This window comes from Fistularia commersonii, chromosome 14 (assembly GCF_037954325.1).
Source record: "Fistularia commersonii isolate RoL2024-O1a breed Wild chromosome 14, RoL_Fcom_v1.0, whole genome shotgun sequence".
NCBI classification, from domain to species: Eukaryota; Metazoa; Chordata; class Actinopteri; order Syngnathiformes; family Fistulariidae; genus Fistularia; species Fistularia commersonii.
The window spans coordinates 16,756,905-16,770,098 of record NC_141297.1 but is presented as its reverse complement, the minus strand read 5'-3'; the positions used below and the strand labels follow the sequence as shown (position 1 = coordinate 16,770,098).

Sequence of the window (13,194 nt, the reverse complement as noted above, 5' to 3'; positions counted from 1 at the left end):
GCTGCTTTATTTGTAATAAGCTGCAACATTGTGGTCAGCAATCAGTTTTTCGGAAATACAATAATTTCATTCCATTTTATTTCTCCAACCATGCTTGGATAAATTTAAGTCAAGAAATAGCAACATAAAGATGAAACAAGGTAATATGTCAATTTCTATTCTGAGACATGAAAATAAAAGGATTTAGATTCCATGCAAATTCATTTTGTAAGAAACTAGCGCCAGAGCCTACAGTTTCTGCATTTTTTAATGAAAAAAGAAGAAAAAAACTTTTATTATGGCATTTTTGTCTACAAGCCAATGACACATATGAATACACACGACATGACACGTATCCCTGCTGAAGCACTCCGAGCACTGAAGGGTCACAGAATATCAGTAATGATCTGCCGTGCATTGATCGTTATTTTCCTGTTTGTCCCCCAATTTGTAACTTCAGTCCATACAATAATGGCAAAACGGGAATATGAAGGAATTTGTTAGTGAGGAAAAAAACAAACGTAAAAGACACTTGACCAGCACCTTGATATGTTGCTACTTTTGTGATTTTCCCTCCAGCTAAAACTTCATGCCAAACAAACAACTTGCATCTCCCTGGTCAGTCAAAAAAATATGTTCTGAATGATAAAATGTAATTCTTACCCTCTGGAGTCTCCTGTGGTTTAAACCTAACTTAACACTTGCTGCCTCAGTGTTTGCTGTCATTTGCTGCAAGGAAAATTACTAAAACCATCGACAGCAGACCCTATAATCTTCATTATAAATCACAGAAAAAATAACAACATCCTGACATACTGAGATTGAAATGAGGGACATTGTTATGCTGATGTGTGCAACTATACGCATCTCTCAGAAGAAAGAGCAACATGTCTCCACTGCAAATACGGATTGATCCGCATGACCAATAGAGCTTTCTGTTTCAATAATGCGGTCATTAAATACTGGGGAAAGTGAGTGCAGACCTAGCTTTTGTTGATGGTGCAAACACTTTGTACCCACACTGCTCGTGACCACGCATTTTATTTTCAGACTGACACACCGAGGGGGCGAAACAATAGCACAAGTTAAACAACGTGAGCTGGGCCGGGGTATGACTGCAGTGGCTGGAAACTCCTCTTTGCAATACACTTACGGACCCTTTCAGATGCTATGTGATGCAGTGTGTTGTGAAGGCCCTTCTGTTTGATTATACACATATTATCGCATTGTTTTGAGAATTTTCTGTTCATTGCCCTGTAACTGCTCAGCAATTTTTGATGTATGATTGTTTTCCTCTGATATTCACACATTGTTTTTCCATTTTTTTCCCCTGTAAAAAGATTTTTTCAGATTTGTTAATTAAAAAATACAGCAATTACATCAGATTTAAACAATGATTGGTGAATTAACTGTAAATATATTTCAGTATCTGCCAACTTGAACCTGTAATGATAACAAATTTTGATGGAACATATACGATGTGAAGTTTCTGATGAGTTTACCGTTTGCTCGGGTGGTTTTCAGCTCACTAATTATACAAAAAAGAACAATCAAAATATTGGCAGCTTCAGTGAGCTGGACTTTAGTCAGATTCCTTTATAATCAGCTGTTCAGCAATAAACAGTGATTCACATTTGTCTTTAAAACTGTCTTTGATAAGTGGTTTCATTGTACCTTCAACACAGCGGCAGCCAGCTTGTAGCACCCAGGCGTACATGTCCACCCTGGACTGGGACATCAGCTGGTCGCCCATCAGATAGGTGTTGTGTGAGGAGGCGATGAAGTAGTTGCAGAGGGGCTGGCTCATGTCCTGGTTCACATTGTAGTGGTCAGGGTTGAAGATGTCTCCCGCTGGGCTTCGCATGTAGTTAGTGAAACCTGAACAAATACAAACTTCCTCAGAAATTTGTCTAAAAATACCAACAACTTCAGCAGACCTATAATGTGACGCTCAGAAATAATATACGATACTGCAGACCTATAGTAGGCGGTGTGTCCATGTTAAGAGACACTACAGCCACACAGTTGGATGTTGTCCTAGTAACTGATGCTGTGAAAACTACAGCAGAACAAGTAGCTGTCATAAATGATGCTGCATACCCGTGGTGGGAGGTATGTCAATTTTAACAGATATTTCAGCCATACAGTGGGACTTGACGCTAATATGTAATGTAACCTTGAGAGGTCACCATGGTAACTGATCCGATATAATACTATACAACTTTGTAAACAAAAGATAGAGGTTAATATCCAAAATAATTTCTCAATATTGAAGCCTTGAAATAAAAAAAAAGTAAAAAGGAAAGACTAAAGTCAAGGCACATTTGTATGGTAGTGTTTTTTTTTTTTTTTTCCTTTTTCATAAAAAGAGAATAGAAGTGTGAATGAATGTGGTTTGTTATCCAAAGCACTGGCTACTACTTTAGAAAATGTAGACTTTATATTGAGAGACAAATTGCATCAGCATCATTATAAAATTAAAATGGCTATCATGCTTCTAAGTAAATAAAACTTACAAAATACCTGCTGCAGCTGATTGCTGGTCCTACAGTACGATACATTGGCTGACAACACTCACCATCGATGCCCAATACCCCATTCTTCTGGTTCTCTGAGCAGGGCTCGAACTTGTTGATGATCTCAAGGCAGTGGTCCTTGCTCACTTTGGACATCTACAAAGGATGGACAACATGGATTTTGTCCACTGAATACAACAGCCACTAACCATGCAGGGGTAGAGTTAGGGAAAAGTAATGATGGAGTCTCTCTTTCCATCTCCACCACGGGAACCATCAGTCACATGTAAAGCTACATCAGCAGTAAATCACATTCCCATTACTATTGATCATTTGAATCTGTGTGTGTGTGTGTGTGTGTGTGAGGAGTGAGTGTTAGGGTGTGTGTGGTTGCATGTGAGAGAGAGAGAGAGAGAAATTGAGAGAGAGAGAGAGAGAGAGAGAAATTGAGAGTGAAAATGAATAGGAAGTGTGATCTTTAAGGGAAAGCAGAGGTTATTTGAAGATGAGGTCAAAGCACATTATGGTCCTGTTCACATTCAATCCAGTATATAATATCTACAATAAATATTGTGCTGAAGGAGAGAAAAATCTGTTTTCATTTTGATATCAAAGTTGTTTTTTTTTCAAACAAGCCAAATTACTTTAATAATGACCATGAGGGTGGTTCATGCTTTTTAAGGCAATATATGTGAGTGCGTTGTTTTTTTTATTTATTCATTGGAAGCAAATGTTTGCCCAGCAGAAAACTTGTATTCCGAATAATTAGAAAAACATTATGGTTAAAGCAAAAATAAATTCCTTGCAAATAGAGGCATTTATTGTGATAAATTCAGTGAATAGCAGCTACAAATTTCTTAAATCAGTAAGAAATTAATGGAACTGTGCTGTTTGTCTTTAGTTATTGCAAAAATATAGTTCACATTTAGGCATAAAAGACTTTAAATAAAAATGGATGTGGAAGGCTTTTTCTTCTAGAACTGAAATGAAAAAACTGACTAACTTCTCCTGGGGTAAGATGTTACAAGTGCTGTGGAATTCACATGATTTTCAGAACTTGAAGACTCATACTGTGCAAAACTGATTCTGGAAAGCATGCTTTGCTGTTAAGCAAGCGGGTCATGCTCACCTTCTGCTCAACCTCCAGGAAGCGGGCGAGGTCATCCTTGTCGAGGTGGTCTTTGTGGTTGCTGTAGGTCAGCATAAGCAAATAAAGGTCCCTGCGAGTTGACATCATCTTGTAGAAGGAGCAGAACTCCTCAAAACCCAGCGTCCCCTGGTTGTCGTCTGTGTCGGCCTCCTGCACACAGGGCAGTAAGACCACTTTAAGTTCCTTGTCTTCTTTACACACTACAAATAAAATTCCCTCATTTGTGGCCCTCTTGGCAGAAACCAAGGGGATTGGTCAGTTTAACAACCACAACCCTCATTTGAGCATTACTTTTACACTCGTAGAAAAAAAAAACAAGGGACATGATTAAAAAAGGCAGGCAAACATGTGAGGTAGCTTATTTTAGATTCCTATTACAATGAGTAGTGATGACTTTACACTTGAGCTGCAGCCACATTTGTGTTTCCATGAACATTCTCTCATTACTGTCCACCACTGTGGTTCTGAAACCAAGTGTGTGTGTGTGTGTGTGTGTGTGGGGGGGGGGGGGGGGGGGGGCTGCAGCGTAATGCAGGGGTTACTGGTCACTTTCCAGGAGTTCCACACCAAATTTTAGGTATCTTGAAGTGTGATGACCCCTTTGCTGTCATTGCAGGGATTCTAAACATCAGGTCAACTCAGAACTTGACAACAAATATATATTTATTATAGTCATAATATAGTACAGCGGTTGGGAACCTATGGCTCGCATGCCATATATGGCTCTTCCGGTGACGGCATATGGCTCCCAGACAATTTTGAGTTGAAAAAGAAAAAAATCAGGTTGGAACTGATTTTATAAAACTTCTGATATTTCTTCATAATACTGCGTCATTTTAAAGTAAACAGAAATTAGTTTTGAGGATAAATTTCACGGGTCACCCGTCGGTCGGGAACAATTGGCTTCCGAGCATGCCCGGGTCATTGTGAAGGTGAAGAAATTAATTTTATCAGATAGCCAACTAGTTTATCCGCGTCAACCCTCGTAACGGAAAAGATGGCGAAAAGAAAAAAAAGACGATGATTACCGTGCATTCCAGGCTGCACGGACAGAGGAATGTGCATTTGGATCTGCGGTACGTCTAATATGCTATGATAAAATTGCATTGATGAAACAGTCAAATATAAAGCAGCACTTCAAAGAAATCCATGCAGCACCAGAGCTCGCATTAAAAGTAAGAACATCTAATTTATTATACTTTAAAAATGCTATGGCTCTTGATGAAACATATTTAGAAATATTTGGCTTTTATGGCTCTCCCAGTCAAAAAGGTTCCCGACCCCTGAAATAGTATATAATAAATGTATATTTATCATAGTCGAATAATATCTTTTGAAAAATATATTCCTTCTCTCTTTGTTTCATCATTTCTTACCTCTTCTTGTGATATGAAAATTCAATTAACATTGACTTAATTCAGTCTGACTAGTTACCTTTTAATGCTTACTCCTCACCTTATAAATATGTCACTACTTTTCAGGGTAAGTGAAAAGGGGGATTGGATGGGGGGGACTGACTCACAGAATCCCTGTGAGCTGATAGACAAATAGTGTGATAGTGTGTCAGGTTTATTGAGCGGCTTGCTCTTTGTAAATACAAACTTTGGTACCCTTGTTGAAGCTGCAGAGCTGTAGTTATTCTTGCTGAGTGGGAAAACAGAGGAGCCCCCACAGCAGTGGGATGGACAGAGAGCATCCATCTACCCCAGGTCCCATTAATTATGTATGAATAAGGCACTTAACTTGTTAGCAGCCTGATGGCTGGCACTTTAGCCCCTTGGCTAATATGGATTATTTCATCAGGTAAAACTGCTGTTTCTTCCTCAGACTAAGCTTTTCGTCCACAAGTACATCAGTAAATCCCCGCCGGGGTTGACGGCCAAGTGAAGATTTGAAACACAGATCTGTTCCTTCAACATAAAGCCTGCAAACTTCTTCAGGCACATAACTACCTGACATTTCAGAGAAAAAAATGCCTGATGATTCAGTTGAAAGCAAGACTGCTGCCCAAGTAAAACCCAAGCCTTTTTGAGGGGTCCTTTCGTAATTAAATTTATAGAGATCACACTTTTAGATATTTCAATGCACCACGTCAAGCTTTCAATGAGTCAAAGTATATTAATAACTGTCAAAAAGCAGGTGAAATAATTTAAATGAAACTATAATACAGTAAGCAAGCCTTGGTCTGCAGTAATTTAACCATTCATTTACTTACTGCAACTTTTTTTTCTGATTAATAACTATTTCAAGCGTCTTTGAATCCTGTATTAAACATTAAAATATAAACTGGACAAATTAGCTTTTCAAGTTTAAATTTCAGGAAACGCAAGTTGGACAATATCAACAATGTTCCCTATCACTGAAAAGCTTGTAAATATCCAACCATTTATTTGGTGAAACCTCGCTGGGCACTGCGAAGAACAGTTATTTAGCTTTACTTTTTTGTTCTTGTTTTTTTTCCACACTGGTTATCAAAGATCAAATCTCAAAAGGAGTCTCTCCAGGTCTTGCACAGATGCCCACTTTGAATACAATCATGAAGACTTACAACCCATCAGAGGAACAGAAATTAGGGAGAAAGGATCAACTGAGTAATGGATTGACTCAGCTGGCACCGTAACGTAAACAGACAACAAGCTTCCATATGTCTTTGGAAGTACCAAACAATTCTCTGGCCATTTCTGCATCTCAAGAGCTATTTTCCAGTCCTTACACCCAACCCATACTTCCTAAAAGATGGTGATTGTTAGTTAGTTAATAAATGGGAAAATCTGATTTCTTTTTTTTTGGAAAATATGAGACACCCTCTGCCCTCATAAATGGTCCCAGTGATATGTCCACTAATTGGCTATTTACCAGATATGTCCTTTCTTACTTTCATGTAAGAATGGGGCTAATTTTGCTGACAGTTAAGAGCTGTGTTTGGGAATCAAAAGCAGCAGGATTCTCTGAGGTTTGAGGGAGGATTTTTCACTCACTTCCTCTTTGAAAGTGAAGATTTTTACCAGCTCCACTTTCACCGGCCATCTTTGAACATCAGAATTTTCAGATGGAAACCATTCGGTGGAGTGACAGAGCAACAGACTCTGGCTTTGATCCGCTGAATGCAGATGGGAAAACAACGGGACAGTGCACGTGACATTGCTGAGCTAAAGCACACAATACCAAAGACACCACGCCTTGCAGAGAATACAAATATTACGTATTACGGTTTTGTCTGCACAGAGTGATTCAGTCAAGAGTAGTACTTGACAGTTTTTCAGACCATTTGAATATTAGTCAAAGTCTAAAGCTAAAAGGACAAATTAACTTACAGCCATTCAATTTAATACCGCTGATAATTATTAATATAGGATAAAATGAAAATTAGGACATTGTCTTCTTTTATGTTCTCGTAATACTGGCACTGGTATTTTTGACTTGATTGTGTGAATGTTCATGAAATCCATGGTTTGTCATTCTATAAATTTTATTTTGATGTAAATCTAAAAGTTTTGCCTTTTTTCAACAGAAGGAATCTCGAGAATTCAAACGGTGCATGACTGAATCCTCAATGGGTGCAGACGTCTTTAAGCATTTGACTGACGAGCAGCAAAGCGATCAAAGCAGTGGGATTATAAGGTTATCAGCAAAGAGTGCACAGGTAACATGTTCATTCTGGAACGGAGATCAGCTCTGGCACTTCTTCACGGTAAGTAGGTTAAGACACACAAATCTCCTGCAAACATACACTCTAGGTACAGGTCTGTATTACACATTACAGAGGCCATCTGCTCTGAGCAGTGCCATATGGGGCGTGTCTAATCCCTAATGGGGATGGTGGGGCGGAGGGAAGGGTGACTGATCCAGCATCTGTAGCTCAGGCAATCAGTCTTTACTGCTCATTCAGTCTCAAATGGCTGGTGAGACTCTTCACTGTGTCAATGAACCCGACTGATCAGCAGTTACACACTTTGTTTTAAGCAGAATCAGGGTTGTAAACATACAGTATCCTCAGTAATTAGGATTTTGACTACGCTTTCGTAATCTAAAATTAAATGTGTTTTGAGACTGCATCTCCTGCTGCCTTTTATGTGAATTTCAGGAGTTATTAGATTAATTATTAATCCTGATTAGATTATTGAACATGGAAAGTCTTGAATGGGCTTTGCTAGTTTAGTAAAAAGTAAAAAACACAGAAAAACAAAGCTGATTTCTCTGTTATTTTTTTGGGACATTGACTGTTTCTGAAATCCTGGGCAATACCAAGAATAAATTGAGGGGTGCAATTTCATCAGCCCTGATGACTTGCATCACTGATTTGTTGTTTGGTCTAAATCAATAACGTCGTTTGAGTCCCAGCTCTACTTAGTGGCTCTTCAGTTCAGTACAGCCTATTCATTACGTGATCCAGGGACTGCGATTTATGAGCTACAGTACCACTAGTCTTTCTTGTGTGTTTGACTAAAGATGAGGGTGCAGCGGTTAGCACTTCTGCATCAGAGCATGAAGGACCCTGACTCTAGTCCCAAACAGGTCCTTTCTGTGTGGAGTTCTCCCAATGCTCTGCATGGGTTTTCCTCCGGGCTCTCCAGTTTTCTCCCACAGTCCAAAACATTGAGGTGATTTGGAATACACTGGAGAAGTTGCCCAGATGTGTGAATGACAGAGAGTGAATGGTTGTTTGTCTCTATATGTGGCCCAGCAATAGACTGGCGACTGGTCAAATGTGCACCACGCCTCTCACCCAGTGACAACTGGGAAAGGCTCCAGCATCCCTGCAACCCTGACTACAGGATAAGCTGCATATGATGGATGAATGGATGGATGGATGGGTGGATAAAAGATGACAGCCAACTGCTGGTATCGAGAAATATTGGACCTCAGAGCTGTGGCTTAATGCTGTGCAAGTAAGATGCTCCTTCAACAAATGTAATTCTTTACGTGAAATTTTTGAATGATTTCGGAAGAGGGTGGCATGGCGGTGTAGTAGTTAGCACTTCAGCCTCAAAGCACAAAGGACCCTGGTTCAATTTCGACAAGGGGACATCTCTGTGTGGAGTTTGCGTGTTCTCCCCATGTCTGCGTGGCTTTTCTCAAGTTTCCTCCCACAGTCAAAAACATGCAGCAGGTTAATTGGGACAAAAAAAATACGAAAATTGCCCTGAATGAGTGAGTGGGTGAATGGTTCTTTGTCTAGATATGTGGCCCTGCGATTGACTGGCGACCAGTCCAGGGTGTACCCTGCCTCTTGACCCATGACAGGTGGGATAGGCTCCAGCATCCCCCGCGACCCTGATGGATGGATGGATGGATGGATGGATGGATGGATGGATGGATGGATGGATGGATGGATGGATGGATGGATGGATGGATGGATGGATGGATGGATGGATGGATGGATGGATGGATGGATGGATGGATTTCAGAAGATCACAAGCATTTGAACCATAAGTGGTGTCGAAACAGAGACAATTAAAAAAAGGAGCCCACAGTCTTAAGCTGCCCCATAGAGTGTCTGTAGGACATATACCTTGAACATCTGCTTGACCTTCTGTCGTGGCAGGTTGACATTGAGTTTGTGCAGGAGCTGCAAGACCTCGCTGATGCTCAGGCTGCCATCACCATTCTTATCAGCCTCCGTGAAGGTCTGCTTAAGCCATGTGACTTCAGGGTGAGTTAGGGAGAGTAAACATGAACACAGAAGATATAAGTGGAGATTGTATCTATTAAGACCCTGCCCCCCCTCCATTTATAAAGAGGATATTGGTCCCGGGTTCGCTGTCTTTTGGCCAGGCTATCCTCGTCACTGATTCCAGCCATCAGGTATTTTAGGCCAGTGATCCAGGTCCGGGCTTCCTCGCCAGTGCCAGAGACCAGGTCCAGGGACTCCATGTGCTCCCCATAGTACAGGCTAAAGCAGCAGTTGGGGTCGAAGCTTCCCTCAGCATAACGCTGAAAGATCTCTGACTGCTTGCCCTCACACACCTCCCGGATTGAGTCTATGGAGACTGTCAAGGAAAGAAGTAAAGAGTCTGTTGTGACAACATGAAAACAACAATAAATTTCCCAAATGACAACCTTGTAGAAAAAAAACAAAAAACTTTTGAATAGAATGCTTCAGTAATTTTCATAGAATACACACCCTAAAATAGCATTTATTTTTACTTGCACTGAAAAAAATTCCACAATATAGAGTACAAAAATTTTCAAATCAAGCTGCCAGACTTAAATCAACAGTATGTGTTGCCACATACAGAACCAAGGTTGGATTGGAAAGCACTGTCACATTCAATACCCTTGAATCACCAAAACAAACCACCACATCAGTTAGTTCTAAGTTTGTATTAGATTTATGAAGCCCGCACCTGGATGCAATTGGCTGGGTCCTTAGCCAACAGAATGCTCAACAGAGCCACCAATCAAAGTATGCGTGGCAGAACAATGGCTAATATGACATAATGCATGATGTACTGCAAGATGGGACAACCAAATCAGGGGAACAAACACACAACGTAGCAACCATAAGCATCATGGAACATTATTGGAAAAATTCTTCTAAAAACAAAATAAACTAAATGTAGAAAACAGATGGTGTAATGGAAAGTAAAAAGTTATTATAAGAATAACTGTGACCTAGTTCTCAATTTTGAGAAGAAACGATACCGGCTCTTTTCAGTGAGCCCATTTATACTTCCATAAATTACAGTGAAATTAGAAGCACATCATAAGAAGCTCGGACAGTTTTTGCCCTAAGGCATTTGCATGACAGTTGTAGAAAGTCTGGAATTGTGGTTTATGACAGATGAATAAAATGGGCAGCGTTCAGAGATGTTCATTGCGATACAAATTTTATGAGACAATAATGATGTGATTGTGGAAGACGCTGCCTTAAGTCATTTATTAGTTTCCCCAAGGCAGTGAGCAGATGGCTAGTATTTCTGCTTACATGCCCTTTGAGGAGCAGGTTGATTCCCTGGTACCAAACATATGCAGCTACAATAAACACAATCATAACACAGTAAGCCAGCATAGTACATGGATGAAACACTGTTTACAAATGCCCTCATTCATAATGCAGTGATACAGCTGTACACCAGCCAAACAGCAGCTTCCAGCCCCCTGGCTTTACTGCCGTCATGCCATCAACCAGTAAGGGGACATATTGCTGCCAACCACATCCTCCCATGAGGCTGTTGGCACTCTGCAGACCTGGATTCCTGACTACACTTCTTCTATGAATGATGCATGAGGGCACGCCAGGTATATGCAGTGGTAGGATGGTGGTCTGCCTTCAGAGAACCACTCCTTCCCTTTTGCAAGCTGATCGGGGGCCAGATGATTCTTTCGACTCAACACAGTTGACATGACTCATCCTCTACGCACTGCATACGACTCATCGGGATAAGCCAATGAAACATTGATGAGGAAATGAGGCTTTCCATAAAAACCTGTAAAACAAGTCGGAGACAGCTGGCCTCCCCTCCCCCTATTTTGATTGAGCTGGAATCAACTAGCTGTCAGCTATTTTCATGATTAATCGCTCTTATTGAGACATTTCTCAGGAGAAACCTTCCAAACTACATAATTTATGAGTTCTTCAATCTCCCTCAAAAGTTATCAGACATGGTTCAACCCCTTGCCCCAGTCGGTTGGCTGAAATTATTTGGGCTTGGCGATATGAAAATTTTAATGAGTTAAATATTCAGGTGCCCCTTGTTTTTTTTTTTCTTTTTTTAATATAGAATTGATGATAAAAATTCATATATGGAAAATCCAGTTTGAGATACATAAATTAAACTGCACGGGTATCAGCACTGTGAGGTCTCTGTTAATGCGATACCTTGATTCTTTCTAATAACCAGCAGCAGAACACAGTGAGGACACAGCAGAAACTGCTCACACAGGCCAATGGGACAAATATATACCAGCTATTGTTTGCTGGTGGAAATATTCTTGAATGTATCAGCCAACACCTCCATGTGAGGTCACTATCATTCCTTTGCCAGAACAAGATCAGGTCAGTGAGAAGAACTTTGTGTCTGAGCACCTGCCAATTGACTCAATCATCCATCACTAACCAGATATTTCACTTGCTAGAACTGGAAGGAAGAACTGATGGGGTCAGAGTTCATGAGTGCAAAGATGCCTCTGATCCTTCAGTTCTATTTTATATCGTCGAAGTCAGTTTGACACTTTCAGCGGCACATGTTTGAAAGGCAGAGCTTGAGCAGATGAAAGCTGAGTGAATAATTAAGACAACATAAGAAGCTTATTAAATCCTAGGTTAGACAGAAGGGGAGAAATGAGAAGCCCCTCCATACTGAGAGGCCTTTAGCTTTCTTCTATTCCAAAACACAAGAAATGAGGAGGGCAGACAACAAATGTCCAGTTTCCAAAAACAAATGCACTGCCTATCCTAAGGAAATAGAGGAACAACTTTAAATTCTTAAGTCTGCCAGAAAAATGGTAAGGATTGGAAGCAAAAAGGAAGATGATGGAAAAGAGTGACCCCATTCTAAAAATTAAAAACTCTTTTATCTTGTCTTGCTTTATATCAATATGAGGCGGTATAATTCTTTTTCCCAATCTGATTTTCAATTTAGAAATACTGAAATTGATAGATAGAACCCTATTATTTTAAAAGAGCAGACTTTATGAAAAAATAATTTATCTTTCAAGAGCCACACTGTCGTCAATCCACCTACCACAGAGGCTCCTTTTGGCAGTGCAAAGCCTGCAGCAAACGACAGACTGGCTGGTCCCCATTTGGATTCAGAATAAAACAGTCGCAATCTCAGTTTCATGGAATCAGAGCTTTAAAAATGGCATTAAGTATTACAAAACCCTGACTGGGTGAAACATGTAGGCTAATTCAGGCTTTGAAACAGTAAGTGCTTTGCAATACATAAGTAAAACCACGATTAAACTGTAGGTTGACATACTGTCCATTTAACAGAAATTTGGGGCTGTGCTTTTGCATCGAGTGAGGGGATGTGTAACACTGGACCCAAGCCACAGAGAAAGAAGTGCCTCCATCCCATGACATGATCAAGCAAACATCACAAATGTTCGGAATGATATGAATTTTACTCAAAACAACAGAGGGCCATCTCAGTATTGAAACACATGACCAAAGACAGACTAGAATGTCTCAGTGGCCTTCATGTAGGACTCCACATACGCAAATAATACACCAAAAGTTTCTGACGTCCATTCTTAAGGATACCAGTAAAATCTGAAGTATTGAGCTGATATCAGTTCATACCACTATCAAATTATGATCCTGGGCATATAATTTGATTGGAACCCTCAAGATCTCACCTGTTTTTGGAGCATCAAACATCATGACCATAGCATTAAAGGAAGCAGACATCTTTGTAAGCTAGATAGCTATAGTATGATGTATGGGCACATTTATTTGGGATAATTCCATTACAATGTCATTCCCTTGTGTGTATTCTCACATTTCCATGGAAAAGTTTATTTTTCAAAAGTAGCTTCAACTGGTCAGTCAGACTGGTCCAATCCACGACCAAAAGCTCTATGTTTTCAGCCATTTTTACACAT

General features: G+C 40.1%; 1 protein-coding gene across 2 annotated transcripts in view; it reads right to left on the bottom strand.

Annotated features, from left to right (window-relative positions):
• plch2a (phospholipase C, eta 2a) overlaps positions 1 to 13,194 on the bottom strand; it is a 57,421-nt gene that overhangs the window by 35,601 nt on the left and 8,626 nt on the right. For both annotated transcript variants that reach the window (XM_086158846.1, XM_086158845.1), the window contains exons 3-7: positions 9,392 to 9,635; positions 9,158 to 9,287; positions 3,625 to 3,795; positions 2,558 to 2,651; positions 1,654 to 1,857 (exon numbers count right to left, since the gene is read on the bottom strand). In XM_086158846.1, the coding sequence (XP_086014972.1) occupies positions 1,654 to 1,857; positions 2,558 to 2,651; positions 3,625 to 3,795; positions 9,158 to 9,287; positions 9,392 to 9,635 (843 nt within the window). The remainder of the gene's footprint in view (positions 1 to 1,653; positions 1,858 to 2,557; positions 2,652 to 3,624; positions 3,796 to 9,157; positions 9,288 to 9,391; positions 9,636 to 13,194) is intronic.